Below are 15,065 nucleotides of genomic sequence, written 5' to 3'. Positions count from 1 at the left end.
GTTGGGCTAACTTGCATCACATGACTACTTTAACCGCTTCTGGGTGAGCCCAGGTCACGTGCCCATGCCACACACAACAGGTAAGTATTTCCTGTAAGCTGATGAGATGGTTTTACTGTCAAGGATGAGGCAAGTTCTCAACAGACGTAAGGGCTCCAGTCTTCTCTTCTACAGCTGAAGCCAAGCCCACGAGGCATCTCCAGCAAGATAGCAGCCTGTGCCTCACAATCCTACCCAGCGGGTCTGGTCACTCACGGCTGTGGGCCTTTTTCAACCAGCTCCTCTGGAACACTTCCCGGAAGCTTAGTCTTCAACTGCACCTAATGCTGAGCTCCTCCTGGGGCTACAGGGCTGACTCTTGAAGCCTGGCTTGAATCTGGCTCTAATTATGCGGACAAAGTCCTTGTTTCCAGGCACAAGTGCCCGAAATGTCGTCCCAGTCCGCATGAGCTGCATCGGCCCTCTCCAAGAGAAATGAGGAACGCAGGTTTTGTAGGAGGGTGGCAATCCCACACGCAGCGTGGACCCCCGACCATCCCACCCAGGCTCTCTGAGCTCCCACCGTGCTCCGCAGTCTGACTGAACACCAATCACGTGGTCTGCCACCTGTAATCAGCATCTGCACTTGCTTTCTCACACGATGGTACAGGTCTCAGTCTCCACCGCTTAACTCTCGTCAAAATCTTGCTCCTGAGAAACCACACTCATGCCTGTTGTATATGTAGCCCCCACAATGCAAGACACTCCCCACTGTATGGCGGGGACAATCCAGACCATTAGAGTGCCGGTCGTGGTCCGTCAGGCCTGCTGTGACACAAATACCAAACACAGGGGGGCCTAAACAGCAAATGTCTCCCCCTCACAGCCCTGGAGGCTGAAGTCCCAGACCAGGATGCCAGCACGCTTGGGCCCTCGAGGACCCTCGTCGTGGTTCCCAGGGTGTCCTCACACAGAGGAGAGAAAGAGCCCTGTCCCCTTCATCCAGAGTCAAGTTGCGGCCGAAAGAAATTACAATGTACACGGAGGGTGTACGTATTTGCGCCTGGGGGGCTTCAGGAAAGGCTGTAGAGAAGAGATATTCCTTGAACTAAATCTTGAAAGACGACTAAGTAGCAGGCAGTCAGGGCAGCAGAGACATTTCAAGCAGAAGACGAAGCCCAAACAAAGGAATAAAACCCCGTCACACACTTCTACGGCCCCAAGTGCTTGTGCAAGGTGCACGGCCCTGGTGGGACCAGAGGAACAAGAGCTCACAGCAAAATCTGGAGACGGAGCGGCCACAGGCGGCCCTGTAAAGTCAGGCAAAGCAAACAAGTCGGGTTCTGTCCCATGAGCAACGGGGAGCAAGGCAGGCTGGGAGATGTGCTGACCTGCCAAATCTTCCAAAGGGGTTTCCTTCCACTTCACCAGTGGTGCTGATCTGCCGTGGGGTGAAGAACCCGCCCACGGGGCATCCCACACCTGATTACATGCAGTTTCTCTTTCTAGTTTTAACAACATCAGGCATGAGCGGGGTGACGGATGAGTCACCAGGACAAATGGCTCATTTCTGAGGCTGACGGTCTCTGAGAACCATTCAGAACGTGTTTACACCTGGTGGGTAGTACATAAAACCAGTTTTTTGTAGATCATCCCTGACCACACCAGGCAAGAGAACTGGCACCGGGCCTCCGGCAAGGCTCACCTCGCTGTTCAGAGGCAGCTCCCCAGCACAGGTTCGTTGCCGAAACACTGGTCGCTGAAGATTTAACAGTATTTGCCTAAACGTCAGACCACCTGCTTCTACCCAATCTGTTTCATCTAAGGATTTTAGACAGCCAGGGGATTAAAGAGCTAACATCACAGTATTTTTTCAATCAATTCTCTATTTGCAAGTGTAGGTGTAAGATGTCTCCAAGAAGAAAACGGAGACTTACTGAGTGCTTGGATGTGCCAGCCACCGGGCTCCAGGCTTTTGTAAGCATCAGCTCAGCTAAAACAACACCCACGGCCCCAGGAGGAGCAATTTTCACACCCATTTTCAAGATCTGAAACTGAGGCTCACAGAACCAAGGTCACACACTAGTAAAGGATAAACCCTACGTTCTAACTTCCATACGGGGCTGCCTCTGTGACATAACCTTCCCCTCCCGGCGTCTCCGTGTGGAGAAAAGCACTTCTCGTCCTCAGCCCCGATAACCTGCCAGGACCAGCCCACCCTGCTCCACTGACAGAACTCCCCACCACGTGGGGATCTAGATGCAGCACCAAAATCCTAGACTGTTCTGTTAGGTTCAGGATGTCCCATTATGCACATCTAGACGCTGACAGTTCATGACGAAGATGAAAAATCATTTAAAAAGACCATAGACAGCGGCGCATACTGTGAGGCAGGCCAGCAGTGGGTGCAATGGAGACCCAAGACTCTCCTACCCATGGCGGGTGTGTGCACCAGGAGGGAGTGCCGGCAAAGGCCTCCTAAAAACCAGGCCTGTAATGAGTCTGAAAAAACGAGCATGCACGCAACAGGTTACCGCCAGGCAGAAGAAAGACAGACCCCAGGGCACGCACGGCGTCAGGGAAGTCATCAAAGTGTGTGGGAGGGGCTACACCCTTGTCCGTGTGGCAGGGGCCTGTGGTCTAAGGAAAGGGGAAACCCTGGAAGCCTGTAGGAGGAAGAGGCAAGGTCAGGTATGTCTCATCCCCGCAGAGGTCACGCCGCGGGCTCTGGAAGCAGGCAGACCAGGGTCTGCATCTGGTTGTGTCGTCCACGAGGCACACGGCAGTTACCCGATGCCACTGGCCCGATTCTCTCATTGACACGATACTCCCACTTCCTAGCGCCACTGCTGAGATTTAATGAGATAATGAACCAGATACACAGCAATCAAACGTGGAAACTCTCAGGGGTGGAGGGGAGGGAGCAGGGCGGCTCAGTCAGTTAAGCGTCCAATTCGTGATTTCAGCTCAGGTCAGGATCTGGCGCTTTCACGAGTTTGAGCCCCTCCCTCATCGGGCTCTGCAACAGGCAGCATGGAACCCGCTTGGGATTCTCTCTCTCTCCCTCTCTCTCTGCCCCTCCCCCACTCCCACTGTCCCTGACTCTCTCAAAATAAGTAAATAAAACTTAAAAATTTTTTAAAAAGACAATGGAAACTCTTGTCAAGATCTACACTTATGACGCAAGTGGTAGAAAAATCTGGCAGTGAGGCGCCCGTTGGGCACGCTGGCAGGGCCCGCCTTACCTGACGATGGGAAGCTTGGTGAAGGGCACTGGAGGCAGGGTGGGCCCACCTGGGAGGGTGAGGAGTTCCATGGTCCCAGGACATTTGCACGTGTAGTTCTCCAGGCTTTGAGTCACGTCTTTCTTTTCTGAAAAGAAAAAAACAAAATGAAGGTCAATTAAATAAGAGTAAAAGTAGGGGTCTTTGGGTTTGGCGGGGGCGGGGGGGTGGTTTGAGCAAAATAAAATTCTTAACCCAATCCATGCCAGTCCAGCGAGTCCATATTGTGACACAAATGAAGGGGCGCTGCTACAAGAGACCAAAAGAAAGCAGATGCTTTATTCACTTCATTTAAATAATCACCAGCAATGGCTCCATTCAGGGGCATATGGATAAAAAGGAAGTTGAATTACTGTCTTCCAGAAGACTTCATTTCCCAAGAGAAAAAATCCTTACCAAATTCCAAGAAAGTCAGTAGGCAGGCAGGACTGGAGAATCAGTATATTTTATTACCTGACAAATACATTTCCAGAAATTACTAGGTACCAAGGTAAATGCCAGGCCCTTTCCCCAAGGAGTCTACAATCCATCTGTGTCATAGATATTTAAGAGAATAATTACAAACCCAGACTATTTTGCTCCACCCCACCCCCACCCCTTGGCTGGGACGGAGGAAAACAGGATACAGGGAATGCCGGCTAACGGTCCACAACATGCTCACAGGCTTTGTAACACCCCGGAGCACAAGAGCACGTTACACACCCCAAACTGCGTAACTACTAAGGAAGGCAGGCATCACAATGCTCTTTTTACAAATGGAAAAGCTGAGACCAAACCAGGCCCAAGGCTTGTCAAAGATGTGTCAGACCTAAGCCAGTGGTCTTCTCACTGATCCCTTTGGAAGGATTAAGGGAGGCGGAAAGGGAGTTCACTCCTCCTGGCTTCCATTTCCTCTGCCACTGCCTGCAGGGAAAGGCGGAGGGCACGGGGACAGTGGTGACAGAGGGACACAACACCTAGGAATCGCCCCAGCTTCAGATAAATGGCTTGGTCCCGCTGGTCCAAGGTGGGATCGCTTTAGGGGAAGGCATTCAACCAGAGCCAACCTTCTGCTCTGAAGAAACTACTCAGGATGGAAAGAGGTAAAGCATTAAAAAGCAGTGACTGGCAGGGGCGCCTGGGTGGCCCAGGCAGTTAAGCGTCCGACTTCGGCTCAGGTCATGACCTCGCGGTCTGTGAGTTCGAGCCCCGCGTCTGGCTCTGGGCTGACGGCTCAGAGCCTGGAGCCTGTTTCGGATTCCATGTCTCCCTCTCTCTCTGCCCCTGCCCTGCTCACACTCTGTCTGTGTCTCTCGCTCTGTCTGTGTCTCTCTCTCTCTCTCTCTCTCAAAAAGAAAAAAGAAAGCAATGAGTGGCAGATGTGAGCACTGAGTGCAGTGAGACAGTGAGAGCTGACGGTCATCACACAGCCACACGGCTGCACTGAGAGAGAGGGGACAAGGTTGCCAGAGAGCAGATATAGTGCTCCTCCGGGACTGGGGACCATAAGTAGCAAATATCGAGGTAAGGACATGTATTTTAACTGGTAAAAGCTGCTGCCACAGGCATTTCTGTGTCTAAGCAGCATTCTCTGGGAAACAGGGGGGCAAGAAAGCAACCAGAATTAACTTTGGATGTGACACTGTAATGTTTATCTGCAAGATGAACAAAATTCTTTAAATAAGGAAATCATCTTCGATGTATACATGATAAATCTCCTGAAAGGCTCCAGGCGATGGCGTGCAAATGACTTCATTTGCCTAATGCTGGGTACGGTGCTCGTGGCTTAGGTGTCTTATTAAGTTGGATTACGGCCTCTGAGTAAACCCTGCTGAAATGAAGAGGGAAATGAATCTACCCGTGAAGCCTAACGCCCCCTGCAAAGTCATCCAGGAAGAGCCCCGCAGCACATGCCTCGGCTTAGCTATGGATCGGCCTTTCCGCGCCGACACTGTGCACAGCGCAAGTGCCAGCAGGGAGGCATCGCGGCTGCCGGCCTCTCGTGCAGGGCCGGCTCACCAGGGACCCCACGGCCTGTGCGTTCCGGCCCCTCCTTTCCGTCTGCTCGCTGTCCAGGCGGGGGATAAGCCTGGCTGCGAGCGTCCTCGGGGCTCTGCGGAAGCCAGGTGAACCGGCCAACATCTCAGGAGCCGCTTACGCTGCTCCATGTGCACGGGGCCCTCCCCGCCAGCTGTGCGCGGTGGCTCCAGGCAGATCAACTCTCTCCTCACTTCCCATCAGGTGACATGCTAATAAGCTGCTGAGGGGGAGGCCCCCTCCCCCCGGAGCCAGGGAGGGGACGTGGGGGTGTCACCGGTTCCTGACATGACTATCGGCCAATTCTCCTCCCTTATCCCTCTCACGGCACTACATCAGGAGCGCCCTCTGCACCATGCTCACGTCCGGGGCGCCCTCTGTCACCGCGCTCACATCGGGGGCGCCCATGCCTTCTGGAGCTTCCACAGGGCACAGGAACTAGGACCACATCCCACCACCCAGAGACTTCATGTCACTGCAGTGGAGTTTCTGGAGTAAATGCTTGTGTGCGATTGCTGGTGAGGTCCATCCGATGGGAAGGTCCCACTGACCTCTCTCCTCGTGGATTTGAGCACCTGCCCTACGTTGTTTCCCAGATTCGTTATTTTATCAAGGATTACAAAATGGTGATTTTGTAATTCTTAAGTTCTCTGTACTTAAAACCTAGAATCTGTCTGTGAGGAAGGATTTTGTTCCTTATCAACCATCCCAGAACACCAATGATACAGAAGAGAGGGGTGATGAATGGCTGAGCCTTTCCCTGTACTTACTGGAGTGGACAACTGCCTCCAGGGATGTCCAGGAAGTTAGATGTGATTTAGTACCGTTATGAACTGGTGGATTTTTATACATTTGGTATGTCACTTGATTGCCATCACACTTTTTTCTGATGTTCAGGTTGTCCCATCTTTGTCCACTGGGAGCTCTGTCACAGTGATTCCTGTGTCCTTTAAATAAGGCCTCATTATTCATCAACAGCTTGCTCTTTCTAGCTCATTTTCAGTCCCAGACCTAGAACCAAACCAGTTCTCCAAGAAGCCCTGGATCCTAGTGGGAAACAGTGCTTAGAAATCAGAGTCTGGAAGCCAAGGGCACTCATCACTGCTAGATTCTTACTGTCTCTCTAGGCCTTGACAAAAGGGACCACTTACAAAATGTTTTAAGTGTTGAGATTTTGTTAAGTGACTTTACTTTAAATTTTAAGATTTGGCAACTAAGGGGTGCCTGGGTGGCTCAGTGTGTTGAGCGATCGACTTCAGCTCAGGTCTTGATCTCACGGTCTGTGAGTCTGAGCCCTGTGTTGAGCTCTGTACTGACAGCTCAGAGCCTGGAGCTGCTTCGGATTCTGTGTCTCCCTCTCTCTCTCTCTGCCCCTCCCCACTTGCGCTCTGTCTCTCTCTCTCTCAAAAATGAATAAACGTGAAAGAAAGAAGAAAGAAAGAAAGAAAGAAAGGAAGGAAGGAAGGAAGGAAGGAAGGAAGGAAGGAAGGAAAGAAAGAAAGAAAGAAAGAAAGAAAGAAAGAAAGAAAGAAAGAAAGAAAGAAAGAAAGAAAGAAAGAAAGAATATGATGTCAAAATAAAACACTACAATTCCTCACAGGTGATTTCACAGAGGCAGGACCAGAGTCTGGGAGAAGACCACGCACGAAACCTGATTCTACTGATAAGGCTTCATAAAGAAGAAGCAACATTCGGTCTTTGTCTAGGGGCACAGGTCTCTGGAAGCAAACACCATGAGTACAATACTTGGAGGTTTTGCTAAGTTGCAGGGAAAGAATGACAAGAATAAGGACATATGGCCATTAAAGAAACCATGTCTGAGGGGGAAAAAAGACTAAGGACACAGAGTGAATCCCAATATATCATTATAAGTCGTATGTGCACAACAAAACCTGACAGAGAAGCTGTCCGAGGCACGTGTGAGAGGGAGCAGGCTAAGACTGAAAATGCCCAAAGGGTTGAGGGTGCAGGGGGCATGGGGGCTCCAGATGGAAACAGCAACGTAGAATATGACACTGGCTGCCATGGGAGGGGGCTGCTGGCTTTCCCATACGGTGACTAGCAAACATTTCACACGTGCCTCACACGTGCGTCCCTCTCTGAGACAGGACACCTCGGAGACTTGTGATGTTTGCTGCAGGGATCTCACTGCTGGCAACAGAGGACGCACCCAAGTTTGCCAGGCAGACAAGGAAGGCCTCTGTGCAGGGAAGGAAAGGAGAGGTGCTCAGAGGCGAGAAACGGTGGGGCCGCTCAGGGTCCACTTAGTTTGTACTTGGTCCTGCCGTCAATGGAGACCAGCACTGCTTCAGCACTAAGCGGCCCCTACCTGGACAGCTGCAATCACTACTCCCACTTGCACGTACTGAGCACTTACTGCATGCCAAGTATTGTACTAGGCGCTCAGACTATAGAGTCTGTAAGGGAAGAGACCCTGGTACAGAGCAGAACTTCAATAATCTTTATCCAAAATACGTCTACAATCCCCTCCCACAAAATCCTGCCAAAAAGGGGTGGGAGGCATCATTATCCCCCTTTTAAAGTGATAAACATTAGCTTGGTGACAATCTGAGAGATCTGATTGTGGATTAATATAAAATGCTACCAAAATGATTTATTAATGCTTAAGTGTGATATTAAATACCATGGTTATATAAGGAAATGTCCTTTTTTTAAGCAGTGCATCCTAAGGACTGAAGGTGTGAACTGAAATGATGTCTTAGGGTTTTTAAAAAGTAATCCAGCACACAAAGCAAGTGAGAAATGAAGTAAATGTATAAAAATCTTACTAAGCATCGAATCTGGTGTATGGGACCGCTTCATTATTCCTGGTACCTTTCTGTTTGAGAATGTGTCGCAGCAAAAATATTTAACGAGCCTGGGGAGGTGAAATGATCTGCTCAAGAGAGGCAGCGAGGTGGAATTTTGGAATTTGGATCTGAGGTGATGAAGCCTTCCTGTCCCCCAGATTAGGCCTGATCACAGACACCCCAGTGTCGCGGTAACACAAACAGCAGGGCTCCCAGCCACAGCGGTTTGAACCCGTGTTCCACACGCCCAGCTGGAACGAAGCTCGTGACCAATCCGAGCGTTGTCCTAAGCGTAGGATTTGGTCAGAGGGAAGTGAGAACTCCTTAATTTATTCCACTAAAACTCAGCTGCCTTAGTCTGCTCTGGCCGACATAACAAAATAGCATAAAGTGGGTGACTCACCACAAACACATACTGCTCACAGCTCTGGAGGCTGGGAAGCCCCAGATCGGGATGCTACAGACTCAGTCCCTGGTGAGAGCCCACTCGACGGCCTGCAGCTCCCACCCTCCCGCTGTGTCCTCGCAAGGCCTTCTCTCCGGGCACGTGTCTCCTCCTCCGAGGGCATCAATCCCACCAGAAGGGTCCCACCCTTAAGACCTAATGCACACCTGATTACCTCCCAAAGACCCTGCCTTCAGTTCAATCATACTGGGGGCTTGGGTTTCAACCTATGACTTTGGAGGGAGACACACGCAGCCCATAACATCACTATAAACTTGTCCAACTTTGCCCAGAAGACCCGACGGTTCATTTCACTCAAGCTTGAGCACCTAATACCCTTGAGAGTTATTTTTCCATCCCAGAAATTAAAGAAATCATGCAAAGACAACATTTTTAAGAAAGCCCAGTTGCCACCTGCCTGTAGTGTTTCTTATAGAAGCAGAAAATATGAGCACCCCGACTTCTGAGCACAAAAAAAGTCACAGGCCATTTGCCATTTCAAAAGATGACACTGGCACAAAACCCAACACATCCTGATTTCACAGTTCAGCGCTTTGCGCTCCTTCTAAATAATCATCTCAGACGCCCGTGTCTGCATAAATCAGGTATGATGTTCTGAACAGGAGAGAAGAGGAAGAAGCACATCTTTTCTTCCAAATATGAAAGAAAAATACTAAGGAAGAAGAAAATAGAAGATACACAGGAAAAAAGCAGAGGTGCGGCCCAAGACGACGATTTGAAAGTACACTTTCGGAATCGGTTCTGACACCTTCACTTACAGAAAATACCAACCGCAGCTCACCTTGGAACTGCTTTCCTAAGACTAGTATTATTGATCTTTCAGCATTATGATGCTGAGATCTTTGAGGGGGTTCCCAATAAGTAGACCTCCTTGGCCCCCCCTTGCTTCTAGATAAGTTGAAAACAAAACAAAAAGAAAAGACAGGGATAAAACGTCATCTGTGTTACCGACACAGCCCATGTTAGTGCAACTGCTCACTGGCACCAGGACCTGGGCAGACAGAGGCTGTGCCGAACTGGGCGGGCCCCACCACCCAGCCCGCTCTGTGGCCATACACGTCACTACCAACGACTTGGAAACGTGCCTTACTTATTTTCTCTTTTCGTCATAAAAGGAAATGTCACAGGGTGACCCAAAAGACAACCGCACAACCCTCGTGTACGGCTGGTGGGAGAGGGCAAAGCGGGGTGGCCTCTGAGGAACACAGTATGGCAGTCCCACAGAGTCACCACACGAGCCACCGATGCCCCTCCCGGGTGGATACTCAGAAGCAGTGAGGGCAGAGGTTCAAACAGATAACCTGCACGCCGTGTGCACAGCAGCGCTGGTCACAACGGCCAACAGGTGGAAGGAGCCCAGGGGTCCATCAGTGAACAAACACAATGTGGTCATGGAGAAAATGGAGTGTCATTCAGCCTTAAGAAAGGACGGAGACTCTGACACCTGCTATGACACAGATGAGCCTTGAGGACATTGTGCTGAGTGAGGACAACTAGCTCATGAGCCCCCTGCTGTGAGGGCCCTGGAGCCGTCACATTCATGCACGGGAGAGGCGAGCAGGAGGTACCAGGGACTGGGAAAGGGAGCTACTGTTCAGTGGGGACAGAGCTTCGGTTTGAGATGATGGGGAGACCCTAGAAATGGGCAGCGGTGATGGATAAACAACAGCGTGCACGCACTCGATGCCACAGAGTTACACATCTAAAAATGGTGAACACGGTAAACGTTATGCCGTGTATATCTTACCATGATTAAAGAAAAAAATCAGCGAAACTAAGGCATGTGCCAGGTGTGGTGTGGGCCCTGGAACACAGAGATGTGTGGGCACGAGCAAAGACGCCACACTCCAACCAGTCTCCCTATTAAGGATGTGAGGGAGGAGGCTCGGCCGTGCGAGCGGACACGGCGCTGATGGGTGTCGAGGCTGGTGCCGAAGGCCACGGGGCTGGGGGGACGGCAGAGGCACCGAGCGGGACGTCACAGGACAACAGAGGCCAGCAACCACAACGTCCCAACACGGGGCTCAGACGCACCGCGTCTGAAGTACGGAGGAGCTGCCCAGAAGGGCCAAGAGACCCAAGGGACGGCCGGCTGGTGACGAGGCCGGTGGACCAGAAGAAGGTAGGGTCCTGAGCACCAGGAAAATCAGCAGAGAGAGAACACCTCCTGGGGAGAGTGTAAGGCGGCCACGGAAGACCGGAGGCCCCATGACAACACTCAGGGAAACACAGAGGCAAAGGGCAGGGAGAAAAGGAAAAAGTAGGAAATCAGCTTGAAAAGAAACCATCCTGGAAGTTCGGACTGAGACGCAAGAAGCCAAAAGATGAGCGTTTCCACAAGAAGAGAAACAGGGGTGAATGCGACACAGAGGCCGATGAGGATGCAGACAGAAAACCAATGTCACTCCTGAAAGGTTCAGGGTCACGTGTCCCCATTGAAGGGGACCGTGGCAGGCGCAGGAACCCAACAACAACCACTTGGGACCTGGTGGGAACCGAGAAAGTGGCGCCAGCCCCCAAGCCAGGAGTAGCGTGCCAAGTACGTCCCGGCGGCCAGCGGGAGAGCCCAGCCCGCCGTCAGGGGCTGTCACCTGCACCGTCTCACCGCTAGATATTAACACTGACCCAGTGATGAAACGCCATCACCCACCCCACTGCAGCATCCAGGACGAGATACGGCTTTTCTAAGGTCACACGGCTCACGAGCAAGGCTGGGGCTTTAAGCCCAGGCTTCTCAAATCCAGTGCTTTTTCCACCATATGGAGCGACTTCCCTTGGGCATTACTGTGCCCATTTCACAGAGAGGAAATCTGAGGCTTCAGAAGGAATTTCCTAAAGCATTCAGATACGAAGTGGCTAAATGACATGCAAACTCAGAGCTCTGAGTTCAAACTGTTTTTTCCGTTGTGTTGCACGGCCCACCCGAGCCGCCCCAGTATGTGAAAATACGGAGGAGAACACGGGTGTCTTGGAGCAGCGAATCCAACACGTCCGGCAAGTCAAGCATCTTACGTATCAGGAAAAACCAACTCAACTCTTCTTCATTCCACGTGTACATCCAGGCGGGACAATGGTCCAACCCCAAAAGGCAAAACAGTCCCCGTGTCACTAGAAAGATGACTAACGATGTGCCAAAACAGCAGACGCTGCAGACGCCCTTGTGTGCCAAGAAAACAAGCCCTTCCCTCACTGACGGGACGGACTTAGACAAACCCGCAGTGAGCCACACAGGCCGCCTCCGGCCCGCATAACTTCCTTCTTGTTTCTCGCTTAATTTACATGGTGGCAGGTCAGAGTCTCTGACAAGCGACCATTCAAGTAGACCAGGAGATGAAACATTTTTCCTTGTTCCTTTCAAGTATGTAAACATGTTCTACCACAATGAAAGGCAATTATGTGAAGCCACCAGCTCGTTACATCCTCATCTATTTAAAGCACTACCTAGAAAACATTTAAATATCTCTAGAGACCTCAATAAAACACCCACAAGGGGAAATTCTCCTAAGCATAAAGACTTAATAAATAATTAGAAAGAATGTGCACATCCAACTATGAACTAACAGTCAGATAAGGTAAGGTACAGTAACAGTGCAAAGTTACATAATCATTAACGATGACATTTATAAAGAGTCTGAGATAATACGGAAGATCTCTGTTATGTGGAAAATCAGGATGCAAAACCGTATTTATAGAATAAATTCAATTTAAAGATAAATCCAGGGGCGCCTGGGTGGCTCAGTTGGTTGGGCGTCCAAGTTCAGCTCAGGTCATGATCTCACCGTCTGTGAGTTCGAGCCCCATGTCAGGCTGTGTGCTGACAACTTGGAGCTTGGAGCCTGCTTCGGATTCTGTGTCTCCCTCTCTCTCTGCACCTCCCCTGCTCACGCTCTGTCTCTCTCTCTTAAAAATAAATAAACATTGGGGCACCTTGCTGGCTCAGTCGGTTGAGCGTCCGACTTCAGCTCAGGTCATGATCTCACAGCTCATGAGTTCCAGCCCTGCGTCGGGCTCTGTGCTGACAGCTCAGAGCCTGGAGCCTGCTTCCGATTCTGTGTCTCCCTCTCTCTCTGCACCTAACCCACTCGTATTCTGTCTCTGTCTCTCTCAAAAATAAATAAACATTACTAAATAAATAAATAAATAAACAAATAAACAACAAATAAACATTAAAAAAAATTTTTAAAGATAAATCCAATTTAAAAAGAATAGAAAACAATACAAAAAAATTCACTGAAATGTTAACAGTGTTTGCCCATGCAGGATTATGCATAACTTTTTCTTTTCTGTTTTTTTTCCAAGATTTCTAAAATAAGTATAATAAGTACACACTACTTGTACAATAAAAAACATTTCAGAAATACTTGGAAGTGAATTTCCAACACCATTTGGTAAAGAAAAGCCAGGGGTCGTGCACAGGGGTGCTCCTCACGCGTGAAGAACACAGCACCCTGAAATGTCCGTGGACAGCGCCGAGGCACCCTCGTTGCGATGGAGCTCCTAGTTCACTATGAGGGCGTGTGCAGCCTGTCCCCCCACACGCGCTGTTCTCGACGGCAGCCTGACGTTTAAGGAGGACTTGCTATACGCCAGGCACTGGGCCAAGCACTCCAAATGCTGTCTCACTAAATTGTCCCCAAGAGATTACGTGAGGGGTGCCACCGCCACCCCGATTTACAGAGGAGCAGAGTGAAGCTCAGAAAGCCCTGCTCCGGCCGAGTGTTCCCTCCACGTCTCCCCCAGGCTCTCCCTCATGACAAACTGCTGGCTGTGCTCAGCCATGTCCTTTCTTCTGAAACTATTTCATACTTCACTCAGCATTCCTTTAACCAACAAATACCGGGGGTGCCTGGGTGGCTCAGTCGGTTAGGCGGCTGACTTTGGCTCAGGTCATGATCTCATGGTCTGTGGGTTCGAGCCCCATGTCGGGCTCTGTGCTGGCAGCTCGGAGCCCGGAGCCTGCTTCCGATTCTGTGTCCCCCTGTCTCTCTGCCCCTCCCCTGCTTGTTCTCTCTTTCTCAAATAATAAACATTAAAAAAAAAATTTAACCAACAAATACTGGCTATCTGCCCTGCGTGAGGAAGATCTATACCTCAGACCCTCAACCGATGGCCTCCTCTTTGAGGACAACAAGATCCCCTAACTCCTTAGTCTCCATCAATACATACTAACGAATAACGTGGAAAAGACAACAGAAATCAATTCGGTTTCACATGTATTGACTACTTTCCAGGTAAAGCACTGTCCAGAATGGGGAAAGATCAAAGGTGAGTAAGACCCAAGGAGGGCATGACCTAATAAGAGAGCCAGAGCAAAATTACTCTCAGGACACAAGGAAATGATCCTGAATTCTGAAGTAGGTAAGGCCAGGAGGAGGTAAAGAGGGGGCGAGTTTGACTTTCCCCCGTTTGTAGGAGGCGGAGCTCACTGCGACAGGAACAGCGCGGAAAGCCATGTGACACGCTTAAAGAACGACAGAGAAGTCCAACAGATAGGAGACACAGGTTAAGCAGATGGAAGTGAAATGAAATTAGGTTAAAAAGATGGTTTGGATCAAATCGCCAACGTCCTTGAGAAGGAGCTGAGACTTTATTAAGACAGAGAGGGGCCGTCACCGCCACTCGCAGGAACAGAAGGATGCGATTTCGCTTGCATTTCAAGGAGATACTTCTGGCTTCAGTGTGAAGAATGGATCAGAAGGAGCAAAGCCAGGAAGCAGGATAGGAGTCCAAGAACTGGCTCTTGAAAGTCTGAACCATGGCTGGGACAGTGGAAGGGGGAAGAGGGATCCCACGTGAGAAAAACTCAAGCATTAGAACGGATAGAGGACCTATCCAAACAATTAAGAGGATACAGGATGCAGAATTTAACAAGCAAAACGGATGAACATACGGAAGGAAAAAGAGAAGGAGGGGAGCAAATCATAAAAGACTCTTAATGATATAGAACCAACTGAGCGTCGCTGGAGGGGAGGCAGGTGGGCGATGGGCTAGCCAGGGGATGGGGACTAAGGAGGCCCCTTGTCCTGATGAGCCCTGGGCCTTGTATGTGAGAGACGAATGCTTAATTCTACTCCTGAAACCAATACTGCACTACACATTAATTAACTAGAATTTAAATAAAAATTTGGGCCTGGGGAGGTAAAGAGGATATAGGCCAGGCAGGATAATTTGGGAATGACTCCAAAAGTTTTAGGCCTCCAAGAAGAAAACTGTGACACCCTCGAGGAAAAGATAATTCAGCTGGGGCAACGGTGAACTTAGGACCCTTTGAAATTCAGGGGACACGTCCGGTTTCCACGCGTAAATTAGAGTTCAGAGGTCAGGACTGTAAGTACAGCTGTAGGAGCACCAGCTGCAGAGCCAGGCAGACGAGGCAGGAAGCTGAGAGCAAGCCGGGGCCGGGTGGGCACCGTGGAGGCAGCGAAGCGCAACACCCAGGTTCTGCGGCCGCTGGCACAGAGGAGGGGGCCGAGCGCCTGCAGGCGGGAGGGGAGAGGAGGGCCTCGGTGC

At 50.4% G+C, this 15,065-nt stretch overlaps 1 protein-coding gene across 8 annotated transcripts in view; it reads right to left on the bottom strand.

Annotated features, from left to right (window-relative positions):
- Positions 1-15,065, bottom strand: part of TRAPPC9 (trafficking protein particle complex subunit 9) — a 566,520-nt gene that overhangs the window by 452,397 nt on the left and 99,058 nt on the right. For all 8 annotated transcript variants that reach the window (XM_053208248.1, XM_053208250.1, XM_053208253.1 and 5 more), the window contains one exon: positions 3,225-3,351. In XM_053208248.1, the coding sequence (XP_053064223.1) occupies positions 3,225-3,351 (127 nt within the window). The remainder of the gene's footprint in view (positions 1-3,224; positions 3,352-15,065) is intronic.

This window comes from Acinonyx jubatus, chromosome F2 (genome assembly GCF_027475565.1).
Source record: "Acinonyx jubatus isolate Ajub_Pintada_27869175 chromosome F2, VMU_Ajub_asm_v1.0, whole genome shotgun sequence".
NCBI classification, from domain to species: domain Eukaryota; kingdom Metazoa; phylum Chordata; class Mammalia; order Carnivora; family Felidae; genus Acinonyx; species Acinonyx jubatus.
This window is presented reverse-complemented; position numbering and strand designations above follow the sequence as displayed.